General features: G+C 41.9%; 1 protein-coding gene across 1 annotated transcript in view; it reads right to left on the bottom strand.

Moving 5' to 3' along the window:
• Positions 1–1,974: 1,974 nt before the first annotated feature.
• The window catches only part of LOC141252975 (arylsulfatase H-like), a 129,584-nt gene continuing 104,354 nt past the window's right edge, over positions 1,975–27,204 (bottom strand). The window contains exons 8-10 of the mRNA XM_073670729.1: positions 20,667–20,829; positions 11,330–11,451; positions 1,975–2,324 (exon numbers count right to left, since the gene is read on the bottom strand). Coding sequence (XP_073526830.1) covers positions 1,975–2,324; positions 11,330–11,451; positions 20,667–20,829 — 635 coding nt within the window. The remainder of the gene's footprint in view (positions 2,325–11,329; positions 11,452–20,666; positions 20,830–27,204) is intronic.

Raw genomic sequence — 27,204 nt, 5'->3', positions numbered from 1 at the left:
TCCCACTGCAGATATAAGCATACAGAGCGGCGGCTGCAACGGTTTCCCTGGCCCCAACTGACAGCCAGTGTCAGTCAGTGTCTGTATACTCAGAGCGGTGACTGAACCCGTGCCAGCGCAGCTCCTGTGACTGAAACCGGAATGCTGCGGGGGGAATAAAGTTAATTTTCTCCCTGCAGCATTCGGCTAAGTGCGGGTGCCGGTCAGGTTAATAACGCCAAAAACCTACAGATTAACCCAAATTCTGCAAGTTAATAGCGTTTTTCTGGTGACAAGTTTTCTTTAAGAGATTTCATGCACACAATGCCGAGAAAAACATGGTCAGTGTAAATTGACAGGAGTTGTGGATTTTGAGATGCACAACATGTAATGTGCATCTCCCCCGTGCCTTCCACACATTGATATTGGCAGGAACCAGCTGCAGAAGGATCCAAGCGAATGTATTTTGTAATGACTTGACCGAAAGGATTTGTATTTTTAGTCATGGATTGGGTAACAACTAGTACACCGATGTGCACAAGGCCTAAGCATGTCTTTTAAGAGTATATGTGTGTGGGTGTCCTAGTTGTTACCCGAGCCATGACTAATGGTTTCTTTAGACGCCAACGAACTAATCTTTTAAATGCCAACCAACCCACCTAGTTTGCCAAGGCGAAGACGCTGACTGCAGCGTGAGCCAGCGACGCTGAAGAGCGTTGTCATGTCATCACTATCCGGCACCTACGAATAGCGGTAACTTTACTGATATTTACAGATGCTGGAGTCAGATTTGGGGAACATGGACTACATTGGAGCTTCATGGGAAAGTTTTTGGTAAGAAATTGCTGAACGAGGGACTGTCTTTTGTTTTTATTGTCTTTTTTAGGTATCCATTTCTCAACTACATTTTGGATTCGTTGGATTACGATGGAACTGCATGGGATTCCTTTACTTTTTGTTCAATAATTTGGTGAACGAGGGATAGTGTGGGGGAGTCTTTATTCAAATAAAGTATTTTTTTCTGTGTGTTGGTGTTTTTAGTTTGGATTACTGGGTTAGTATTGGGGTGTCTGGTAGACACCTTCCATTACTAATGCCAGGACTAGATGGCAGCTGCGATTTTTGACAAATCACAGTCATCATTAACCCCAGTTACCATTACGCCGAATTACATTGCACCAGGGCAATCAGGAAGATTTGGGCAAAGTGCCTGAATTAACGCATCTCACGTGATGTGCCAATTCTGGAGTGGCTGGGGGCTGGTATTTTTAGGCTGGGAAGGACCCAATAACCAGGGACCTTCCTAACCTAATAATATAAGCCCACAGCTGTCTGCTTTATTTTCTGGTTATCAAGAATAGGGGTGACCCCACATTGTTTTTCTAAAATTATTTATTTTTTTGGTTAAATAAGGCTAAACACCCTTTAGTACCACATGAAAGGCACTAAAGGGTACAAGTTTATTATATATAGAGGGCTTGTGACATTATATACTGTATCTACAGGACATCTAGCTATTCTGTCTATCTATTTATCCATTTATCTATCTACAGTATCTATCTATTCTGAGGGTTCTGGCTGTGAATTTACTGTACATGCCTGATGAAATTTCGGGTTTCCTTTGAGATATATGCGTAAAAATCAGCCGGCATACGAATGGCCGTGTGCAGTCCGTTTTTTTCTCGCACCCAAAGACTTGCATTGGCGAGTTTCATACACGGCCACTAGCAGCATGCTACGATTTGTTCCTCCATCCAATTAGAGCTGAGGAAAACTCACAGATGAGCACTGACTCATTGAATAACATTGGTCAGATTTTTACGGTAATGTGGGCGAATCCATAGGAAAACCTTTTAAAATTTTAGTTCAGCCAAACCTTGTGTAACAGTATGTAAGAAAGACTAAAGCAATGCAAAAAGGTTCATCATGTAAAGCTAAAACTTAGACTTTATCATCTTATGTATATTTGACATACAATGAACTACTATTTAACAATCATTTAGAATTTTGCTTATTGCACAAACAGAAAGGAAAAGTTCCACAGCATGGCTGCAGCCGAGGATCCCATAGATTGTTGAATCCATACAGCTGCTGGGGCACTGCATGTAGTGTTGCATTATGGTGGGCTACAGCCTTCTGTATGGTTTGCAGCACTTCATTGTATAGTTCTGAATCAGTAGGGAGCGGATTCTTCTCTGAAGGATCGTTGGAGAGATTATAAAGCAGTGGAGGAACGTGGTAGATCACCTTATCACCACTGCAGCCACACAGTTTAGAGCCATAGCATGCCCCAGCTCCTGGACTGAACTTCGGAGAAATATAATGAACCTTCCAAACAGTATCACCTGAAAAAAAAAATATTATTATAATGTAGCATTCTAGTGAGACAATTTTGTCCATCCTGACCAAACCCATTTTTCAAATCTGATTTGTCATTTTATGTGGTACTAACACTGGAATACTTCTATATATCCCAGTGATTCTAAGATTATTTTTCCATGACACATTGTACTTTATGTTATTGGTACATTTAGGTTGATTTGTTTTGCATATGTTTTGGTTTTTCAGTTACGAAATAATCTGAAATTTTGGCAAATCTGCAATTTTTAATTTTTAAACCATTAAACCAGATAATTATACTGCAAAAAGGTTAACAAAAAAGCATTTACCATCTCTCTACTTTATGCCAGCATTATATTTCAAACGTCCTTTTATTTTGTTAAGATGTTATATGGTTTAAAAGTTTAGTGAAAAATTATTCTTTTTAAAGAAATTTAGAAAACCTGTTTTTTGGAGACCACTTCACTTTAAAGTGACTTTGAGGAACATATATTGCAGAAATGAATTACAAAATTATACCATTCTAACAAGCCAGAGCCCTCAAACTATTCAAAATTGCTGTCAAGAAGTTTGTTAAAGGAACTACCACCATGTTTGTTTTAGCCACTTTTTCCTACATTCTAATAAACCTTTTTATGTGGCTTATTAATTGCTGAATTAAAATAAAATCAGCATTGAAGCTGTGCTTGAGCTATGTAAATTAATGGTTATCCTAGTAGGAGTGGTGCATTGATTTACTTAGACTTAGGCCACGGTTTTCAGGAGTGGGAGCCAAGACCAGAAGTGGCTGATAAATACAGAATTGGTGACTTGTTTCTATGATACCTTTTCTCTGATTGTTTGTCATCTGGTTTTGCACATGCACAAAATGTTCTGCCTCCCTTGGAGTGCACAATGCCCTGATGAAGTCCACCAATATTTTTATATGGCCAGTACATTCCTTCATTGTAAAGAAATCAGCATTTCAATTGATATGCAAAGGAGGCCGAGTAGCTACTGTAAGCTCCCCTCTCTGAACTTATCTACAGGTTTCGTGAGCACCTCGAACACACAAGAACTTCACAGAATTTTATAACGCTGAGCTGTGAAAAGATAACAATTACATTTTTCCCTCAAAATTTTTGGTTTTGACCCAAATTTTTTATTTTCACAAGGATAACAGGAAAAAATGGACTGTACAATTTGCTGTTGTGCAATTTATCCTGAGTACACCAATACCCCATATTTGGTGGAAAACTACTGTTTAGGCACATGGCAGGGCTTGGAAGGGAATGAGAGTCAACTGAATTCTGAAACTCAATTTTTGGCTGGGATAGATTGCAGATACCATTTCACATATCACAAGCCCCTGACATGCCAAAACAACAGAAACTCCCACAAGAGACCCATTTTGGAAATTACACCTCTTGAGTAAGTCATCTAGGGGTGTGGTGAGTATTTTTAACCTTCGGGTGATTCAGAGAATTTTATAACATTAGGCTCGGTAAATGGAAAATTACCATTTTTTCCACTAAAATGTTGCTTTGGCCTAAAGTTTTCAATTTTGAAAAGGGATAATAGAAGAAAATGAATGGTACAATTTGTTATGAAATTTTTACCGAGTATGTCAATATCCCATATGTGGTTGAAAACTACTTTTGAGACATGGTGAAAAGCTCAGAAGGGAAGGATAACCATATTGGAGTTCATATTTTGCTGGAATGGTTTGATGGTGCCAAGTCACATTGAAAGAGCCCATGAGGTGCAAGAACAGCAGAACCCCCACATAAGTGATACCATTTTATAAACTACACCCCCAATGAATTCATCTAGGGGTACAGTGAGCATGTTGACACCACAAGTGCCTCATAGAATTGTATACAATTGGTCAGTGAAGAAAGAATAATTGCATTGTTACCACTAAAATGCTATTTTAGCTCCAAATTTTTAATTTTTATAAGGGCTAATATGAAATAATTGACCACAAAATTTTTTGTGAAATTTCTTCTGAGTACGCCAATACCCTACATGCAAGCGGGGAATTCTTTTCAGGCACAGTGTAAAGCTCAGAAGGGCCATATTGTAGTGCAGTTTTTACTGTTATAGTTTGACTCACTGGAAGAGCCCCTGAGGTAACACAACAGCAGAATCCCCCATAAGTGACCTCATTTTACAAACTACACTTCTCAATGAATTCATGTAAGGGTGCAGTGATCATATTAACAGCACGGGTGAGTCACAGAATTGAAAAACATTGGGCAGTGAGGAAAAAATTATTAAATTTTTACCACAAAAATTTAGTTTTGCCCCAGATTTTAGATTTTCACATGGAGGAATGGGTAAAAATGGCACCAAAATGTGTCACACAATTTCTGCTGAATGTGGTAATACTCCATATATGGCTGTACAGTACTGCTTAGCCACATAGCAAGACTCGGAAAGGGAGAAGCACTATTTGCCTCATGGAGCATAGATTTTCCTTAGAATAGTTTGCAGATTCGTTATCCAGAGGCCCTAAGTGCTACAAGTGCAAAATCTCCTCTCAAATGACCCCATTTTGAAAATTATACCCCTTCAGGAATTTATTTACAGGTCTAGTGATGATTTACTCCATGGGTGTTTTCCAGAAACAAGCAGCAGTGAATATTAAAATTGCAAATCTATTGCAGTTCCCGTACATTAAAATGCCCAGTATGTTGTAATGCCCAGTACATTTTGCCTAGCTCGTGCTTCTGGAGACATGCACCTGTAAATTAAGCGGGCTTTCATCACTACAGAAACAAACATTTGGATGCTAAATGTGGTTTAGGTACATTGGGGCTCAAAAGGCAGGGGAACATTTGGATTTGGGAGTGCAGAGTTTGCTGAATTTCTTTTGTGGGGAAACATTTCACTTTTCCAGAGCCTTTGTGCTACCAGTAATGTGGAATCCCACTATATTTTTTGCTTGCTTTTTGTGGATTGAGTTTTTGAAGCTTTTATTGGAAACATTTTACATAACATTTTGGATCACATTTATTCTGCATTATACATTGAGCAATTACATCAGGGTTTCCATCTAAATATCCAAATGACGTGATTCAGATGAATCTCCCAGTGAATCCAAGCGCTATAATATGGAAGCAGAATTACTTTGGACTCTGGCCTTTGTTCAGCGGCTGAACTGAAAGAACCATACAGTTGTTGTTCTTGCTATTGATAGTGACATCTAGCTAGATAAACTAACGCAACTGGTGCTCGTGGTCGTTGCAACATGGTGTCAGCTGTCAAGAGGCGAAGAAAGGCGGTGCTGAGGAATAAGGATCCAAAATGACTGCTCTTAAAAATGGCTTGTCAGCGGTCATTGAGTGGTTAAATATTGTTAAAAAATAAGTAACTAATAAATCCTTCATGGAGTTTTCAATGTTTTACAAATAAAAATAGCTATGCAATCCAAGTAATCTTTCTGTATCAATTCTTTATGGTTTTCAAGATATTTGCTTGCTTTAATTCAGTAAAAACCTTCATTATTTATTTCCAGAGGATGAAAAATTGTTCTGGCAATGTGGTGTGCACATTATTGTTTTTTAACTACACAAGTCTACAAAAAATTTTTTTTTTCAGGTGCCAAGGTTTTTTTTAAATGGATTTAGGGTATTTGGAGGGTGCTGAATTAAAAAAATGCCATTACTTTTGATGGATTAGTTCTAGATTAGTTCTTGAGATAATTCATCCATAAAAATAATGCATTCCCCCAATGCGACTTGTGCGTGATAAGAAATGCAATAGCTTTTGGTCTTTTCATCTGTCTTTTGACTCTTTACCAGTATCTTAGATAATGAAATGTCCCATATAATTAGAAACCAAAGAACAGAGCATTCCCTGCAAAATTTTGCTAGCCCAATAGTATAATATATAGTATATGATCACAAGCAAATGGGAATTTAAGAAAAACTGTGGGATCAGTTTATAAGAGAGTAACAAATTTACGAAGCCGGAAGGTGAAACGCGCGTCGAGGATGTCACACGGGTCCTTTACTACCTGCTCTCTACTACATCATGACTCAAGGTATTCCCATGTTCTATATCTTGCCCTGGTCTTGTCACTGACTTGCGGATAAGACAGAATCAGGCTGCATACCATTAACTCTTTGATCGATTGTTGAGTATAAATTCTGATACCTCTCTATATAGCCCAGAGAAGCCCTTATTAGGAAGCTACATGTAGTCTTAACAGGATCCGAGGCTGATGCATGGGTCCCTAGTAATATCTACCTTCTATATATTATGACTTAGGGTATTTTTATCCTAGTCCTTTTCTGACATTCAGTCTAGATATAATTAGGCTATATAGTACTTACCTCCTGCTTTATTGCTGGGCATAAACTTTATTGCTTTGGATTATATCAGAGCAACCTGTCTAGTAAGCTATGCAGACAAGATATAATCAGGCTGCATACCATTTACTTTTTGATTGATTGCATTTATTTACTGCCTTGCAATATAATAGAACAGCCTTATTTGGAAGCCATGTGTAGTTTGAGTAGGATCTCATGTGTCTCTGCATACTCTCTATTGTGTTGGATTATTTTCATCATTTTTTCCATAGTACAACTGCAGTAATTTCTGTCACTACAAACTATTTTAACCGATACTTTCTATGTTGTATATTTATTACATTAAATAAAATTTGTTACTCTCTTATAAACTGATCCCACAGTTTTTCTTAAATTCCCGTTTGCTTGTGATCATATACTATATATTATACTATTGGGCTAGCAAAATTTAGCAGGGAATGCTCTGTTCTTTGGTTTCTCATTTGATTTGGGATTGTTGTCACTTTTTAGTGATACTTTTATAGGTTTATATCCCATATAATTATTTAGCATTTCAATCTGGCAAAAGCTAAGTCATATTCTTAATCAGCACCATGAACTTAGAGAAGTTGGACAACTCCTTGTCATACCCCACTCTTGGCCCTGATAAAATGAAAAAGCTTATACTCTCCTCCCGTGCCGGCGCCATTCCAGCGGTGTTGGCATTCGCAGTCCCAGGGCTACCGTGCTGTTGTTGTGACACGTGAGCCTGGCGCCCAATCAGCGCCACTTTTAGTTAATAGGCTAAACACCCTTTAGTGCCACATGAAAGGCCTTAAGGGGTGCAAGTTTATTATATGTAGGGGGCTTGTGAAATTATATGTCTATCTATATACATTATCTATCAATCAAAAAAATCTATCTATCTATACATCTATCTAAGATTGCTTTATGTGCTTGTAAAGTAGCTTTAAATTACATAAAGAATTACAGTATGTAAAAGATTATGTTAAAAATGCATTGCATGTGGATGCTAGGTGAGAAAAATCGCATTGTACTCGCATGACACTTGTCCTACTTTTCTGGATCAACATTGGACCGATTCTTTATACGCTAATGTGACTCCAGCCTTAGTCTGTGTTGTGTTTTTTCGGCGTTTTTTTAATGCAAACTAAAAGTTGTTTTTTACAGTACCAGCAAAAGCTATGAGATTTCAGAAATCTCATGCACACGCTTTTTCTTTTCCTGACTGAATTGAAAAACTGTTGCTTTTTTTTAAAACTGCAACATGTCACTTCTTTCAGCGTTTTGGCAGCATTTTTTCACCCATCGAAAGCACGAGTAAGTGCAAAACGCAGCAAAAAACGTTGCCATCTGATTTTGCAGATTTTTTAGTGAAAAAAAGCAGGTACAGCAGTATGAGAAACAAATACATTTTTGTGATTTCCCAAGTTTAAATCAAAATGTTTTGGTCTCCTCACCTGAGCCTGGCTGTTAGTATTAGTACAGTTTAATTAAATTAGTGACATGTGTGATGGCCAACCAATGTATGAAAGTGAACAATGCCCAACCTACTCAATACTCTGCCAATGTGTGAAAATAAACAATGTCTACCATCTCAATGCACTGCCAATGTCTTAGGTAAACTTTGCCAGACCAATTCAACTCCATCCACTTTTCATAAACTCATTTTTTGTTCAGAATAGTTACTATTTTTTCAGACAAAAAAACATTTCCATGAAATATTATGTGCAAATTTCCCATTTTTCCAAAAATATTTTATGGTTTAACATATGTCTTACATTGGTGGCCTAATACCTTGTATTGTTCATGCTTGTATGGTGGAAGCAAAGCTAAACTTTGGGATTCTGAAATGCAGCAAAAAAGGCAACAAAAAGAAAGCAAGAAAAGCAGCAAAAAAGCCAGCAAAACCTGCATTGTCTTTTTTACTACTAAGAGATCAAGTTTTGGTTGCAGAAAAAAAAGCAGCAAAATAGCAATGTCTGAACATAGCATTCGTTCCACAAAAGGCCTCAACCAAGTGAATTTTTGTACTCTAGTGTATTGCTGTATATATCTGCCATTGAGTGCTGATAGACTGAAAAAAGGAACTCCCTCCCTTTGTTGAACTATTTGAGTGTTGTGGCACCTAAAGGGTTAAAGAGAATCTGTCAGCGAGCTTTTGCTATTTAATCTAAGAGCAGAGACCCTGATTCAGGTGATGTGTCATTCATTGGACTTCTTATTGTAATTTCAATAAATGAGTTTTTTATCAGCAGGAGATTATTTGTAACATCCCTGGCGGCGTGCTTGCATGGCTTACCATCTCCCACCATCCAAGACCGCAATCTTACCTTTCAGGCCAGGCTGCACACTTTTGCTCAAGTACCTGCTGTTTGTATGTCTCTTGTCTGCTGGCTTAGGGCGCTGGCACTGTTGCTTTCTGATTCTTAAAGCTACAGTGTGCGCAGTCCTAATGCATCCCCAGTCTATTGCTGTGAGTCACTGGATACTTAAACCCCCTCCACCCAGTGGGAAGTGCCTGAGCAACACTTTCTTACAGTCTGTTCTGTGCAACTGGGAGCTGCCAGGTCCTGTCCTGACTCTAGTCTGTCCGCCACCCTGGGGGCTGAGTACCCAGGGTCTCTACCTGTACCTGTGACTTCTAGTCTGTTTCTGCCACCCTGGGGGCCGAGTACCCAGGGCTGCTACCTGTATCTCTGACTTCTAGTCTGTTTCCGCCAACCTGGGGGCCGAGTACCCAGGGCCGCTACCTGTATCTCTGACTTCTAGTCTGTTTCCGCCACCCTGGGGGCTGAGCTCCCAGGCTCGTTCCTGTATTTTGTTCCCGTTTCAGTTCCTGTCTGAACAGTGTCCTAGCCCGTTACCTGTTTGTCTCTATGTCCGAACCTTCCCTTTTCCTGCAGTGTCTGAACCTGCACCTAACTCCAACTCGTTGTCTCTGTACTTCTGTTTTATGTCCACTCTCTACTTCATTGTAAGTACCTTGTGTGTATCTGGTTCTGCTTGTCCCCTTTCCCTTCCTCCATATCTACCTTCTGTGTTCTAACCATCTTCCTGTATTTTCCAGTCTGTTCCATGTGAACAGAGCCCTGTCCTGTCTGCGTGCACCTTCTGCTCTGTTCTGCTCTGCTTGTTTACCGTACCCGCGGTTCTGCTCTGCTTGTTCACCGCACCCGCGGTTCCGCTCTACTTGTTCGCCGCGCCTGCGGTTTTGCTCCGCTCTGCTTGTTCGCCGCGCCTGCTTTTTTGCTCCGCTCTGCTTGTTCGTCGCGCCTGCGGTTTTGCTCCGCTCGGCTTGTTCGCCACGCCTGCGGTTTTTCTCCACTCTGCTTGTTCGCCGCGCCTGCGGTTTTGCTCCGCTCTGCTTGTTCGCCGCACCTGCGGTTTTGCTCCGCTCTGCTTGTTCGCAGCACTTGCGGTTTTGCTCCGCTCTGCTTGTTCGCCGCGCCTGCGGTTTTGCTCCGTTCTGCTTGTTCGCCGTGCCTGCGGTTTTGCTCCGCTCTGCTTGTTCGCCGCGCCTGCGGCTCCGTTCCTGTGTCCCAGTCTGTACTGGTCCCTATCCTACATGCGTTCCTACCTGCCAGTCCCCTCCTGTCTGCATGCCAGCCGAGCCTGCCAGTCCCCTCCTGTCTGCATGCCAGCCGAGCCTGCCAGTCCCCTCCTGTCTGCATGCCAGCCGAGCCTGCCTGTCCCCTCCTGTCTGCATGCCAGCCGAGCCTGCCAGTCCCCTCCTGTCTGCATGCCAGCCGTGCCTGCCAGTCCCCTCCTGTCTGCATGCCAGCCGTGCCTGCCAATACCCACCTGTCTGTATACCAGCCTGACCTGCCTGTTCCTGCATTCCCCGGTGTGGGTCAACAGCTGTGACCGGGGTCTGACCTGGAGTAGCACCTGGTACCTCTGCTCGGTTCCTCCCTGGTTCACAGAGTCGACTGAGCCGCCGTGTGACCTTGGTCGGACCGAGTTGATACTTAGTTACGCCCCTCCAGGCACTCCTCGGTTCATGGTACAGTGAGATCACTAATCACACTCACGCCAGTCAGTCCAGGCACGAGCGTAACATTATTATTAGAGGACTGGTTGACTTGTGCCATGCAGTCCTTCTGTTCTGTGTAGCCCCGCCCCCACCACTGATTGGCAGCATTCTGTCTATGCACATTATACAGAGTAATCCAATGCCAATTACTGTAGATGGTGGGGTTATACAGAGCTCAGTGTTCAGAGAACTGCTACATCTGTAGTTATCAAAACTGCGGCAAGAAGCCTAGTAAGTGACACATTGCTGGAATCAGGGTTTTGGTCCCTACATCATGTTGCTCTCAGATTACATAGCAAAAAATGGTGACAGATACTCTTTAAATGGCCAGGACTTGAGTTTAAAAGGCCATAATGTATAACGTATAACTAAAGAGAGGCTAGGTGGATTCAGAAAACTGAAACATTGGGCCTGTTAGAGTTAAATGATTGCAATTACTGACGTTACTGATGATGAATTTTACTAATGCATAATTTCTGGCATATTCACAGTTTGACACTGTTAAAATGTGTCCAGTACTACAATGCTAATAGCTTTAAATTGTTCTTGCGGCAAGTGTGGCACATCAGGGACCTGTGGGGGCAGCGTGAAATGGCAGACACTACTATATTAGAACTAAATAATGGATAGGTAAAAAATTTCTATGGTCAAAAGATACAAAATCTAATTAATTACTTACTACTGTTGTGCTGCCACCGAACCGCGTGCAAGTACTCGTCACAGTAATGAAACATAAATTCATGGTCAGAGTTGGGTACCAATCCTTGCAGAAGAGGCATCAAATCTTTACCATCAATTATTCTGAAAGTATAGACAGTAATTAATTACATGCAATATTAGCCTAAAGTTTCTGAAGAAGCATAAGTGTGAGATGCACAAGAAGGAGAATGTGCAGTAGGGAAGAGAACAGAGTTGCCAACCAGCCTGAAATTCGTGGACAGTCCTTTAAAATAGGGCACTTTTTTCCCCATTATTTATCACCCTTTTACAGTTTACAATTAATGCAGCTAATTTCTTTGTATAGAATTTATGGTCTGTAGACACGTATCACCTATAATCTTAATGATTTACTATGGTCATGTAATCTATCCATAAAAAAAGTTGTCAGCCTGATTTTTTTGAGAAAATTGTCCAGAAAAAAATAAAAAATCAAGTTGGCAACCCTGGAAGAGAAGTGAAAAGCAATTTAAAAGTAAGAAATTTAACTATATTGGACAATGCACTTCACACCTACATACTTTAAAGGAAAGGGGTTGTCCGGTCAAAAGTGATAAGTCTCTCTGTGTGACCGCAGACTTATGAATCCCCCCAGCGTACGCACTGTGCGCTGCGGGGATTCGCCAATATGAGACCCGGGACCGTAGGCTATGTATACGTTATACATACCCCCGGCTATTCAGCGCCGCCTCTCTCCATTCACTTGAATGGAGCAAGGGCAGACCCTGTCTAGTGACGTGGACGGCCAGTGGGCATGTCCGACTATAACTGGCCGAGGTATGTATAACACATACCCTCCGTTACCGAGTCTCATACCGGCGAATCCCCACAGCGCACAGTGCCTGCGCTGGGGGGATTCATAAGTCTGCAGTTACACAGAGTGAATGGAGATGTATCACTTTTTACCGGGCAACCCCTTTAAGTGGTCGTCCTGTACTGCTCAAATTGGTGCTTTTGGATAGCATGAAAGTACTCCTAATAACTTTTTTTCCCTAAATCTGAATAAATGAGTATTGTCATTATATGGTGTTAATATATTCATTAATCTCCAGTTTCTTCAGTATCCAGCACCGCTCTGCTCCTCTTCTGAGTTCTTCAGACTCTACAGATCACACTACGCTCTGTGTGACCCAGAAATGCCTTTTACATTATAAGCCTATAGGGTCAGAGCAAGCCTCAATAGGCTTACACTGTAAAAGAGACTTTTGACTCACGCACAGAGCGCTGGAAAAGGCTATGATCGGTGAGTATATTAACACACTGACAATGCTCCACACATATGCTCAGGTTTAGGGAAAAATAAGTTAATGGAAGTACTTCTTTAATTTAATGTGTGTAATGTGCATTAATCTACTGTATGTATATAAATCTAGATCATAGGAAGGGAGATGAATCCCAGCATTTTCAAGTTGTCACTATTAACTCTTTATTGTATATTAACATTGTCTAGGGTCGTCACCTCTATAGGGAGCAACAGGGTTAAAAAATATTGCAGGGCATGGGTTCATTTTGGCCATCATGATGCAGCATATTTATCAATTTTTTTTTTCTCGCAGGGTATTATTTCTTGGTACATAATATTTATATTTACACTCCTCAACATTTAAATTGCAACAACAAGAAGGAAAAGTCTTGGAATTATCAAAATCATAAAATTGATTGAAACATAGAAACATAGAATGGTAGAGTTGGAAGGGACCTCTAGGATCATCTGGTCCAACTCAATACTCAATGAAGGATTCACTAAGCCATCTCAGACAGATGTCTGTCCAGCCTCTATTTGAAGACTTCCATTGAAGGAGAGCTCACCACCTCTCGTGGCAGCCTGTTCCACTCACTGATAACCCTCACTGTCAAAAAGTTTTTTTCTAATATCTAATCTGTATCTTCTCCCATTCAGTTTCATCCCATTGCTTCTAGTCTTTCTTTGTGCAAATGAGAATAAATCTGATCCCTCTACCGCGTGACAGCTCTTAAGATATTTGTAGACAGCTGTTAAGTCTCCCCTCAGTCTTCTCTTTTGCAAGCTAAACATTCCCAAATCCTCTAACCGTTCCTCCTAGGACATTGTTAGCAGACCGGTCACCATTCTGGTCGCTCTTCTCTGAACTTGCTCCAGTTTCTTCATGTCTTTTTTAACCCGTTAATAACATCTGACGTACTAATACGCGTTTGTGCCCTGGGACTTAAGAGCCAGACCCGTATTAGTACGTCATCGCGATCGCGCGCGCACACAGGCTGTGCGGGCGCGATCGCCGCCGGGTGTCAGCTGATTGTCACAGCTGACACCCGGTACTATGTGCAGGGAGCGGTCCTGCACCGCTCCCAGCACATTAACCCCTGCGATGCTGCGATCGAAGTCGATCGCAGCCGATCGCAGCATTGCGGGGGCAAGGGGAGGTGATCGCAGATACTCACCTCCTCTTCCGTCTTCCAGCGCTGTCTGCAAAGGCTTCCCGGGTGTTGCCATGACGACCCGATGTCGTCATGACAACATCCGGGTCACCAGACAGCAGAAAGATTGTTTGGACATGCGCAGTGCATCTCCAAACAATCTTCTTACTGTGCAGCTCTGATAGCCTGCGCTGTATGACACAGGGATGGTGCTGCATTCCTGTGCCATGCAGGCGATCAGAGAAAAAAAAGTGAAAGTCCCATAGAGGGACAAAGTAATAAAGTATAAAAACTGTCAGTAAGTGAAAAAAAAAAAAAAAAAAAAAAATTGCAAAAATATATAAAAAAAAAAAATAAAATAATCCACCAAAAATAAAAATATAATGTAACCATCAATAAATATTATTATAAAAAAAAAACAAAAAAAACAATAAAAGTACACATATTTGGTATCGCCGCGTCCGGAACAACCTGACCTATAAAACTGTCCCACTAGTTAACCCCTTCAGTGAACACGGTAAAAAAAAAAAAAAAAACGAAGCAAAAAACAATGCTTTATCACCATACCGCCAAATAAAAAATGGAATAACACGCGATCAAAAAGACGAATATAAATAAAAATGGTGCCGCTGAAAACTACATCTTGTCCCGCAAAAAACAAGCTGCCATACAGCTCCATCAGCCGAAAAATAAAAAAGTTATAGCTCTCAGAATAAAGCTATGCTAAAAAATATTTTTTTCTATAAAATTGCTTTTATTATGTAAAAGTGCAAAACATAGAAAAACGATATAAATGTGGTACCGCTGTAAACGTACTGAGCCGAAGAATAAAGCTGCCTTATCACTTTTACCACACGCGGAACAGAATAAAAAAAAAAAAAAAACAATTCCTGAATTGTTGGTTTTTGTTTATTCTGCCTCCCAAAAATCAGAATAGAAGGCGATCAAAAAATGTCACGTGCCTGAAAATGGCACCAATAACAACGTCAACTCATCCCGCAAAAAACGAGCCGTCACATGACTGTCTGCCAAAATCTGGAAAAATTATAGCTCTCAAAATATGGCGATGCAAAAACTAGATTTTACAAAAAATGCGTTTTTTTGTGTGTGACAGCTGTCAGTCAAAAAACCCCATATGATTCTGGTATTGCTGTAATCACACCGACCCGAAGAATAAAGTCGTCTAATCACTTATACCGCACGAGGAATGGCATCAAAAATAAACTCTTGGGTTAGGATTGGGCTAGGGTTAGGGCTGGGTTTGGGGTTAGTGTTGTGCTAGGGTTAGGGTTGTGCTAGGGTTAGGGTTGTGCTACGGTTAGGGTTGTGCTACGGTTAGGGCTGGGGTTGGGGTTAGGGTTGCGGTTAGGGTTGTGATGGGGTTGGGATTTTTTTCAAAAGTAAGAAAAAAGATGACGATATGGTGACTAGTGTTGAGCGCAAGTGCTCGCTACTTGAGTTTGCATCGGGTGCTCTGGTATGCATTGAGTATCGTGGGTATTTGAGTGACATGCTCGAGTCTCTGCCCCATATGCTTCGCGGCCAAAAAACTTTACGGGGATTGCCTGCCATGCACGAGCGATCCCCGCATGTTTTTTTTGGGTGTCTAATAACCGTGAAACATCCGGAGCAGGGACTTGAGCATGTCACTCGAGCACACGCTGTACATGGTACATACCTGAGTACCCGATGCAAACTCAAGTAGCGAGCACTTGCGCTCAAGACTAATGACAACTTATTCAATATGATGACCTAATGTAAACAAATTCTGTGTCGTACCTCTGGGTTCAAAATGTTCACTATACACCTTAATAAAATCCTTGAGGGGTATAGTTTCCAAAATGGGGTCACTTGAGGGGGAGCTCCACTGTTTAGGCACATCACGGGCTCTCCAAACGCGACATGGTGTCCGCTAACAAATTGAATGGAAAATCGGCTCAAATTGTTAGAGGACGCCATGTTGCGTTTGGAGAGCTACTGCGTGCACAAACATTGGAGCTACCCCACAAATGACCCCATTTTGGAAACTAGACCCCCAAAGGCACTTATCTAGATGCATAGTGAGCACTTGGAACCCCCAGGTGCTTCACAAATTGATTCGTAAAAATGAAAAAGTGAAAAAAAAAACACTTTTTCATATTTATGAATCAACTTGTGAAACACCTGGGGGTTCCAAGTGCTCACTATGCATCTAGATAGGTGCCTTGGGGGGTCTAGTTTCCAAAATGGGGTCACTTGTGGGGGAGCTCCAATGTTTGGGCACACAGGGGCTCTCCAAACACAACATGATGTCCACTAACAATTTGAGCCGACAATTTGTTAGTGGATACCATGTTGCATTTGGAGAGTCCCTGTGTGCCCAAACATTGGAGCTCCCCCACAAGTGACCCCATTTTGTAAACTAGACCCCCCAAGGCACCTATCTAGATGCATAGTGAGCACTTGGAACCCCCAGGTGCTTCACAAATTGATTTGTAAAAATGAAAAATTGAAAAAAAAAACACTTTTTCATATTTATGAATCAATTTGTGAAACACCTGGGGGTTCCAAGTGCTCACTATGCATCTAGATAGGTGCCTTGGGGGGTCTAGTTTCCAAAATGGGGTCACTTGTGGGGTAGCTCCAATGTTTGGGCACACAGGGACTCTCCAAATGCAACATGGTATCCGCGAACAAATTGTCGGCTCAAATTGTTAGCGGACATCATGTTGCGTTTGGAGAGCCCCTGTGTGCCCAAACATTGGAGCTCCCCCACAAGTGACCCCATTTTGGAAACTAGACCCCCAAAGGCACCTATCTAGATGCATAGTGAGCACTTGGAACCCCCAGGTGTTTTACAAATTGAATCATAAATATGAAAAAGTGTTTTTTTTTCACTTTTTCATTTTTACAAATCAATTTGTGAAGCACCTGGGGGTTCCAAGTGCTCACTATGCATCTAGATAGGTGCCTTTGGGGGTCTAGTTTCCAAAATGGGGTCACTTGTGGGGTCGCTCCAAAGTTTGGGCACACAGGGGCTCTCCAAACGCAACTTGGTGTCCGCTAACAATTTGAGCCGATTTTCCATTCAATTTGTTAGCGGATACCATGTTGCATTTGGAGAGTCCCTGTGTGCCCAAACATTGGAGCTCTCCCACAAGTGACCCCATTTTGGAAACTAGACCCCCCAAGGCACCTATCTAGATGCATAGTGAGCACTTGGAACCCCCAGGTGCTTCACAAATTGATTCATAAAAATGAAAAAGTGTTTTTTTTTTCACTTTTTCATTTTTACGAATCAATTTGTGAAGCACCTGGGGGTTCCAAGTGCTTACTATGCATCTAGATAGGTGCCTTGGGGGGTCTAGTTTCCAAAATGGGGTCAATTGTGGGGGAGCTCCAATGTTTGGGCACACAGGGGCTCTCCAAACACAACATGGCGTCCGCTAATTATTCAAGCAAATTTTACAATCAAAAAGTCAAATGGCGCTCCTTCCCTTCCGAGCCCTGCCGTGCGCCCAAACAGTGTTTTTTCCCCACATATTGGGTATCTGCGTGCCCAGGGGAAATTGCACAACAAATTTTGGGGTCCATTTTTTCTTGTTACCTCTGTGAAAATAAAAAAAATTGGGTCTAAAGTAATATTTTTGTGAAAAAGGTTAAATGTTCATTTTTTTCTTCCACATTCAAAAAATTCCTGTGAAGCACCTGAAGGGTTAATAAAGTTCTTGAATGTGGTTTTGAGCACCTTGAGGGGTGCAGTTTTTAGAATGGTGTCACTTTTGGGTATTTTCTGTCATAAAGACCTCTCAAAGTGACTTCAAATGTGATGTGGTCCCTAAAAAAATGGTTTTGTAAATTTTGTTGGAAAAATGAGAAATCGCTGGTCAACTTTTAACCCTTATAGCTCCCTAACAAAAAAAAATTTTGGTTCCAAGATTGTGCTGATGTAAAGTAGACATGTGGGAAATGTTATTTATTAACTCTTTTGTGTGACATATCTCTCTGATTTAAGGGCATAAAAATTCAAATTTTGAAAATTGCAAAATTTTCAAAATTTTCGCCAAATTTCTGTTTTTTTCACAAATAAACGCCAGTGATATCGAAGAAATTTTGCCACAATCATGAAGTACAATATGTCACGAAAAAACATTCTCAGAATCAGGGGGATCCGTTGAAGCGTTCCAGAGTAATTACCTCATAAAGTGACAGTGGTCAGAATTGTAAAAATTGGCCTGGTCATTAACGTGCAAACCACCCTCGGGGCTTAAGGGGTTAAAATGTGGTGCCCAGAACTGGACACAGTATTCCAGATTTGGCCTGACCAAAAAGGAGTAGAATTACTTCCCATGATCTAGTCTGTATGCTTCTGTTACTGCAACCCAGAATTGTGTTTGCCTTTTTGCTGCTGAATCACACTGTTGACTCATGTTCAGTCTGTGATCTATTAGTATACCCAAGTATGTTTCACATGTGCTGTTGCTTAGCCCTATTCCTCCCATTCTGTATATGCTTTTTCCATTTTTCTTGCCCAGATGTAGGACTTTGCATTTCTCCTTGTTACAAACCATTCTGTCAATTGCTGCCCACAGTTCCAGTTTGTTTTGATCTTTTTGAATCCTCTCTCTCTCTTCTCTAATACAACCCCTGGCAAAAATTATGGAATCATCAGGCTCGGAGGATGTTCATTCAGTTGGTTAATGTTGTTGAAAAAAAGCAGATTACAGACATGGCACAAAACTAGTCATTTCAAATGGCAACTTAGGGCTTTAAGAAAGACTAAAAGAAATCAAGATTAAAAATGTGGTACTCAGTAAGGGTAATTTCTTTCAGACCAAGCAGAGGGAAAAAAATTATGGAATCACACAATTCTGAGGAAAAAATTATGGAATTATGAAAAACAAACACACAAAAGAACACTCCAATACATCACTAGTATTTTGTTGCACCACCTATGGCTTTAATAACAGCTTACAGTCTCTGAGGCATGGACTTAATGAGTGACAAATAGTACTCTTCATCAATCTGGCTCCAACTTTCTCTGATTGGTGTTGCCAGATCAGCTTTGCAGGTTGGAGCCTTATCATGGACCATTTTCTTCAACGTCCACCAAAGATTTTCAATTTGGTTGAGATTCGGATTATTTGAAGGTCATGACATTGACCTTATATGTCTTCTTTCAAGGAATGTTTTCACCGTTTTTTCTCTATGGCAGTATGCATTATCATCTTGAAAAATTATGTCATCATCCCCAAACATCCTTTCAATTGAGGGGATAAGAAAACTGTCCAAAATATCAATGTAAACTTGGGAATTTATTGAAGATGTAATGACAGCCATCTCCCCAGTGCCTTTACCTGACATGCAGCCCCATATCATCAATGATTGTGGAAATTTGCATGTTCTCTTCATGCAGTCATCTTTATAAATCTCATTGGAACGGCACCAAATAAAAGTTCCAGCATCATCACCATGCCCAATGCAGATTCGCGATTCATCACTGAATATGACTTTCATCAAGTTATCCACAGTCCACGAATGCTTTTCCTTAGCCCATTGTAACCTTGTTTTTTTCTGTTTAGGTGTTAATGATGGCTTATGTTTAGCTTTTCTGTATATAAATCCCATTTCCTTTAGGCGGTTTCTTACAGTTCGGTCACAGACATTGACTCCAGTTTCCTCCCATTCGTTCCTCATTTGTTTTGTTGCGCATTTCCTGTTTTGGAGACATATTGCTTTAAGTTTCCCGTCTTGACGCTTTGATGTCTTCCTTGGTCTACCAGTATGTTTGCCATTAAAAACCTTCCTATGTTGTTTGTATTTGGTCCAGATTTTAGACACAGCTGACTGTGAACAACCAAAATCTTTTGCAACTTTGCGTGATGATTTACCTTCTTTTAAAAGTTTGATAATCCTCTCCTTTGCTTCAATTGACATCTCTCGTGTTGGAGCCATGATTTATGTCAGTCCACTTGGTGCAACAGCTCTCCAAGGTGTGATCACTCCTTTTTATATGCAGACTAATGAGCAGATCTAATTTTATGCAGGTGTTAGTTTTGGAAATGAAAATTTACAGGGTGATCCCATAATTTTTTCCTCAGAATTGAGTGATTCCATAATTTTTTTCCTCTGCTTGGTCTGAAAAAAATTACCCTTACTGAGTACCACATTTTTAATCTTGATTTCTTTTAGTGTTTCTTAAAGCCCTAAAGTTGCCATTTGAAATTACTTTAGTTTTGTGCCATGTCTGTGATCTGCTTTTTTTCAACAACATTAAACAGCTGAATGAACATCCTCCGAGCCAGGTGATTCCATAATTTTTGCCAAGGGTTGTATTAATTATACCTCCTTGCTTTGTGTCACCAGAAAATTTAATCAGTTAACCCTCAATTCCTTCATCTAAATAATTGATAAATATGTTGAACAACACAGGGCCCAGGACACAGCCTAGACATTTTAATGATATTCAAATGATGAAAAAATTGAAACAAAATTCTCAAAACATCTCAATTTATTCATTATCTATTATTAGCGCCAGGTGCAGAAATAAATGCAATCAAACGCTTTGGCTGGTATCAGTGAGTATTCATTAATTGTTATCTGAGGCATGTTCTACCATGCTTAAGGCACTTGTGCATGCAAACCTCACAGTTGTGCTCAATAGAAGACAAGTCCAGATACTCTGTAGGCAAAGATAGCACATCTAGGCCATGCAGGCTGCTCACAGTAACATGAACAACCAGTGGCCTGGCCTGGCATCTGGCAAATCAGCTCATGGACACAGAAGTAGAACTTCAGAGATTAATATCTGTATGTCATGGAACAAAAAAATAACCTTTGCTCATGAAGGATCCATATATCACATGGAGCAAAGGAGTTAATATAAAAGAAACCAAAGAAAAACATACTAGAATTTATTTTTCTACCTGTCTTGTGGTGGCGTGCCTCCTCCAAGCTTTGCTACTGTACTGTAAATATCCATGAGACTTGTTGCTTTATCAATTGCAGTATTTGCAGGAAGAACACCCGGCCAACGTAGAATTCCTGGCACTCGTATCCCACCTTCCAGTCCTCCCATACCTTTACCACCTATGGGTGTAGAGACAAGAAAACAATGAATTCACATATGTTGGTTAGTTAGTGATTGGATGAGTGATGAGTAAGGAGAAGACCCTATTATAGTGCTGGGTTTTGTCAATCGGGACAAAAAATCATGCAGCTCCTTTGTCTGTACCCTTTTCCATAACTTTTGAGCCTATGCCTTCTCTATTGTCAGCAGTGACTAGAGGAGTCCTGCAGACGTTCTGTCATCCAAATGTACACGGAATGGGATCAACTAAAGCATATGCAACATTGTCTTGTTACACTGCCTATAATTAAGCTGTTACTCAAATTTAGATCAGATATTCCCAGCAAGTCGGACCATTTACAAGACTAGAGGCTTATCACAGAAATTATTAAATCATTATTAAAACTAAAGGAGATGAGATGAAAAATGTTCATCTTTATATAGAACTGAGTAATTGTATTAATTTTGAACCCATTTATCCAGGTGATTAGAGATCATTGTGTAATGAATGTTCTGCAGGCTTTCAGTGTTTATGACCCTACTGATCTGCCATTATAAGCTCTTAATGGCTGGATGTAAACTGTGTACAGTAGAGATGAGCGGTGTTCGACTAGAACTGTTCGCCAATCTCAAATTCGAGCTGTTTTGGGCGGTGTTCGAGTTGTTTGACGAACCCGAACGATTTGCAAAAAATTCGGCTGTTCGAGGTTATGTTCGATAACTGTTCGTGCACCAAAAGCGTGTCCTGCATGTCTGGCGCTATTTAGAGCACCAATCATGCAGGGATTGTCTGCCACTCACTGTAATGCCACAGCCATGGTGGTTGTGGCATTACAGTGATTGCCCAAATCGATGGGAACAGTGCCAACAGTGAAACATGAAAAGCCGGCAATTCAGCAGCGGCATACACCGGTACCCGACAATTTAGAACCTAAAGAATAGAGCTTCACACATAGATTAGATAGATATAAACATGTCAGCCACATATATACGAAGTACAGTGAAAGTGCTGCTTACTGTACTTGTCATTTAGCGTAAAGGATTTATCAAAAAAAATAATAGTGTTTTCATGCACCGTCTCTTTAAAAAAGCCGGCCGGCAATTCAGCAGCGGTACCCGACAATTTATAACAGACAGAATAGAGCTTCACACATAGATTAGATAGATAGAAACATGTCAGTCACATATATATGAAGTACAGTGATAGTGTTGGTTATTGTACTTGTCATTTAGTATTAAAATAAAGGATTTATTATTAAAAAAATTGGCGTGGGGTTCCCCTTAATTTTAGGCTCTAGCGGAGGTTAAGCAGACGGCTGGGGCAGATGTTTGAAGCCTGGGAAGGGGGTAATACCCACGGAGCTTCCCAGGCTACTAATATCAGCCCCCAGCTGAATACATAGCCTTTACTAGCTATTAAAATGGGGGACCCCCCAAAAAAAATGACGTGGGGTCCCCCCTAATTTAATAGCTAGCAAAGGCTAGGCAGACAGCTGGGGGCTGATATTAATAGCCCAGGAAGGGAGCCATGAATATTGGCCCCCTCCCAGGCTAGAAACACCAGCCGTCAGCCGCCCCAGAAATGGCGCATTCATAGGATGCGCCAATTCTGGCACTTAGCCTCGCTCTTCCACGCTGCCCTGGTGCGGTGGCAGGGGGTAATAGGGTTGGGGTTGATGTCAGCTTATAATGCCAGCTGACATCAAGCCCAGGTTAGTAATGGAGAGGCGTCTATAAGACACCCCCATTACTAACCCCATAGTCAAAGTTAAAAAAAACACAAACACCCAGAATAAAGTCCTTTAATTGAAATAAAGACACAATCCTTTATTGTTCTAAATTAAACCATACTTACCGTCACGCCCATTCCAGCTGAAGCCAACGATCTCCTGCAATAAAAGAAAAATAACAAAGCAACCTCATCCTTACCTTTCCATGGTTCCCACGACAGCTTCAGCTCTGCTACATCGAGATGACAGGCTGGACCGCAGCAGAACGCTGCCATCCAGCCCCTCATCCCGCAGACACTGAGAAGCGCAGGCATGCTTGCGCTGCTCAGCGTCTCTCTGTGACGACATCCAGATGAGCCGAGTTCATGTCCAATGAACTCGGCTCACCTCATGCACGTCACTGACAGCGTGGGAAAATTCTCACGCTGAAGCGGTGAGTGCAGGAGAATTCTCCCACGCTGTCAGTGACGTGCATAAGGTGAGCTCATGTCCAATGAACTCAGCTCACCTCCTGCACGTCACTGACAGCGTGGGAGAATTCTCCTGCACTCAGCGCTTCAGCGTGAGAATTCTCCCACGCTGAAGCGCTGAGTGCAGGAGAATTTTCCCACGCTGTCAGTGACGTGCATAAGGTGAGCTCATGTCCAATGAACTCAGCTCACCTCCTGCACGTCACTGACAGCGTGGGAGAATTCTCCTGCACTCAGCGCTTCAGTGTGAGAATTCTCCCACGCTGAAGCGCTGAGTGCAGGAGAATTTTCCCACGCTGTCAGTGACGTGCATGAGGTGAGCCGAGTTCATTGGACATTAACTCGGCTCATCTGGATGCCCTCACAGAGAGACACTGTGGAGCGCAAGCAAGCCTGCGCTTCTCAGTGTCTGCGGGATGACAGGCTGGATGGCAGCGTTCTGCTGCGGTCCAGCCTGTCATCTCGATGTAGCAGAGCTGAAGCTGTCATGGGAACCATGGAAAGGTAAGGATGATGTTGCTTTATTATTTTTCTTTTATTTCAGGAGATCGTTGGCTTCAGCTGGAATGGGCGTGATGGTAAGTATGGTTTAATTTAGAACAATAAAGAATTGTGTTTATTTCAATTAAAGGACTTTTTTCTGGATGTTGTGTTTTTTTTAAATACTTTACTAGAAATTCATGGTGGTCATGTCTAATATTGGTGTGACCCCATGAATTTCGGGCTTAGGGCCAGCTGATAATGCCAAGCTGGCCCTAACCCCTTTATTACCCAGTGAGCCACCGCATCAGGGCCCTGGATGAGTTGGGTACAGCGCCAGAAGATGGCGCTTCTATGAACGCGCCATTTTCCGGGGTGGCTGCGGACTGCAATTTGCAGCGGGGGTGGCCCAGAAAGCTTGGGCCTCCCTGCGCTGTGGATTCCAGCCCCCAGCTGCCTAGTTGTACCTGGCTGGACACAAAAACAGGGCGAAGCCCCACGTCAATTTTCTTTAAATTATTTCATGAAATAATTAAGAAAAAAAGGGCTTCCCTATATTGTTGTGTCCGGCCAGGTACAAATAGGCAGCTGGTGGTTGGGGGCAGCCCGTTCCTGCCTGCTGTACCTGGCTGGACACAAATATAGTGCGAAGCCCCACGTCAATTTTTTTTAAATTATTTCATGAATTTCCTGAAATAATTTAAAAAAATTGAAGTGGGGCTTCGCACTATATTTGTGTCCAGCCAGGTACAGCAGGCAGGAACGGGCTGCCCCCATCCACCAGCTGCCTATTTGTACCTGGCCGGACACAACAATATAGGGAAGCCCTTTTTTTCTTAATTATTTCATGAATTTCATGAAATAATTAAAAAAAAAGTACGTGGGGCTTCGCCCTATTTTTGTGTCCAGCCAGGTACAACTAGGCAGCTGGGGGCTGGAATCTGCAGCGCAGGGAGGCCCAAGCTTTCTGGGCCCCCCCCCCGCTACAAATTGCAGTCCGCAGCCACCCCGGAAAATGGCGCGTTCATAGAAGCGCCATCTTCTGGCGCTGTACCCAACTCATCCAGGGCCCTGGTGCGGTGGCTCACTGGGTAATAAAGGGGTTAGGGCCAGCTTGGTATTATCAGCTGGCCCCAAGCCCAAAATTCATGGGGTCACGCCAGTATTAGACATGACCGCCATGAATTTCTAGTAAAGTATTTAAAAAAAACACAACACCCAGAATAAAGTCCTTTAATTGAAATAAAGACACAATTCTTTATTGTTCTAAATTAAACCATACTTACCATCACACCCATTCCAGCTGAAGCCAACGATCTCCTGCAATAAAAGAAAAATAATAAACCAACCTCATCCTTACCTTTCCATGGTTCCCACGACAGCTTCAGCTCTGCTACATCGAGATGACTGGCTGGACCGCAGCAGAACGCTGCCATCCAGTCTGTCATCCCGCAGACACTGAGAAGCGCAGGCATGCTTGCGCTCCTCACTGTCTCGCTGTGACGGCATCCAGATGAGCCGAGTTCATGTCCAATGAACTCAGCTCACCTCCTGCACGTCACTGACAGCGTGGGAAAATTCTCCTGCAATCAGCGCTTCAGCGTGAGAATTTTCCCACGCTGTCAGTGACGTGCATGAGGTGAGCCGAGTTCATTGGACATGAACTCGGCTCATCTGGATGTCGTCACAGAGAGACGCTGAGCAGCGCAAGCAAGCCTGCGCTTCTCAGTGTCTGCGGGATGACAGGCTGGATGGCAGCGTTCTGCTGCGGTCCAGCCTGTCATCTCGATGTAGCAGAGCTGAAGCTGTCGTGGGAACCATGGAAAGGTAAGGATGAGGTTGCTTTATTATTTTTCTTTTATTGCAGGAGATCGTTGGCTTCAGCTGGAATGGGCGTGATGGTAAGTATGGTTTAATTTAGAACAATAAAGGATTGTGTCTTTATTTCAATTAAAGGACTTTATTCTGGATGTTTGTGTTTTTTTTAACTTTGACTATGGGGTTAGTAATGGGGGTGTCTTATAGACGCCTCTCCATTACTAACCTGGGCTTGATGTCAGCTGGCATTATAAGCTGACATCAACCCCAACCCTATTACCCCCTGCCACCGCACCAGGGCAGCGTGGAAGAGCGAGGCTAAGTGCCAGAATTGGCGCATCCTATGAATGCGCCATTTCTGGGGCGGCTGACGGCTGGTGTTTCTAGCCTGGGAGGGGGCCAATATTCATGGCTCCCTTCCTGGGCTATTAATATCAGCCCCCAGCTGTCTGCCTAGCCTTTGCTAGCTATTAAATTAGGGGGGACCCCACGTCATTTTTTTTGGGGGGTCCCCCATTTTAATAGCTAGTAAAGGCTATGTATTCAGCTGGGGGCTGATATTAGTAGCCTGGGAAGCTCCGTGGGTATTACCCCCTTCCCAGGCTTCAAACATCTGCCCCAGCCGTCTGCTTAACCTCCGCTAGAGCCTAAAATTAAGGGGAACCCCACGCCAATTTTTTTAATAATAAATCCTTTATTTTAATACTAAATGACAAGTACAGTAACCAACACTATCACTGTACTTCATATATATGTGACTGACATGTTTCTATCTATCTAATCTATGTGTGATGCTCTATCATTCTGTTCTAAATTGTCGGGTACAGATGCTGAATTGCCGGCCGGCTTTTTTAAAGAGACAGTGCATGAAAACACTATTATTTTTTTAAATAAATCCTTTACACTAAATGACAAGTACAGTAAGCAACACTCTCACTGTACTTATTATATATGTGACTGACATGTTTCTATCTATCTAATCTATGTGTGAAGCTCTATTCTTTCTGTTCTAAATTGTCGGGTACAGATGCTGAATTGCCGGCCGGCTTTTTTAAAGAGACGGTGCATGAAAACACTAATATTTTTTTTAATAAATCCTTTACACTAAATGACAAGTGCAGTAACCAACACTGTCACTGTGCTTCTTATATGTGTGACTGACATGTTTCTATCTATCTAATCTATGTGTGATGCTCTATTCCTTCTTGTCTAAATTGTCGGGTACCGGTGTATGCCGCTGCTGAATTTGCCGGCCGGATTTTTTAAAGAGAGTGTCTTCTGAGCAGTTTGTCAGCTTTTGGACACCTTTGCAAGTGTTTTCTATGTGTTTCTATGTGTTTTTGTTTGCCTGCCATTGGTTTTAACGGTGTTCGACGGTGTTCTAAGGTGTTCGACGAACAGTTCGACGAACAGTTCCTCGAACATCCCGGTGTTCGACGAACCGAACCGAACCCGAACACTACGGGGGTGGCTCAACACTAGTGTACAGAGAGTCTGTTTTTGGGTATTGCATCTTAGCTCTTATTCAATTCAATAGGATCTGAGCTGCAGAACCTGAAAACAATCAAGACACAGTAAATAGAGTAGTTTTGTTCTGTCTCCATACACTGTTTCAATCAAGCCGCCATCAGAGGTGATCATCTGATATTGACGACCTATTCAATGGATAGATTAGATCATCAATATGGAAGTCTAAAAAATGCTTTTAAGGGGTGTTCTCAATATTCAATTTTAGGAACCCACCTCTCACCAGCCTCCCAAAGTTCCCATTTGCTGGGGGGGGGGAGGTACTCCTTTTTGATGAGTGATGTACCATATATTCCATTACGTCTTATGCTTCTTCCCCACTAATACACATGTCAGAAGCAAAGGAGGCAAATTGTGACCAGTGTTCAGT

This window comes from Phyllobates terribilis, unplaced genomic scaffold (genome assembly GCF_046119375.1).
Source record: "Phyllobates terribilis strain yellow unplaced genomic scaffold, ASM4611937v1 Scaffold_2__4_contigs__length_985480577, whole genome shotgun sequence".
In the NCBI taxonomy this organism is placed as follows: domain Eukaryota; kingdom Metazoa; phylum Chordata; class Amphibia; order Anura; family Dendrobatidae; genus Phyllobates; species Phyllobates terribilis.
Note: the sequence above shows the minus strand (reverse complement) of the source record. Positions and strands in the feature narration are given on the sequence as shown.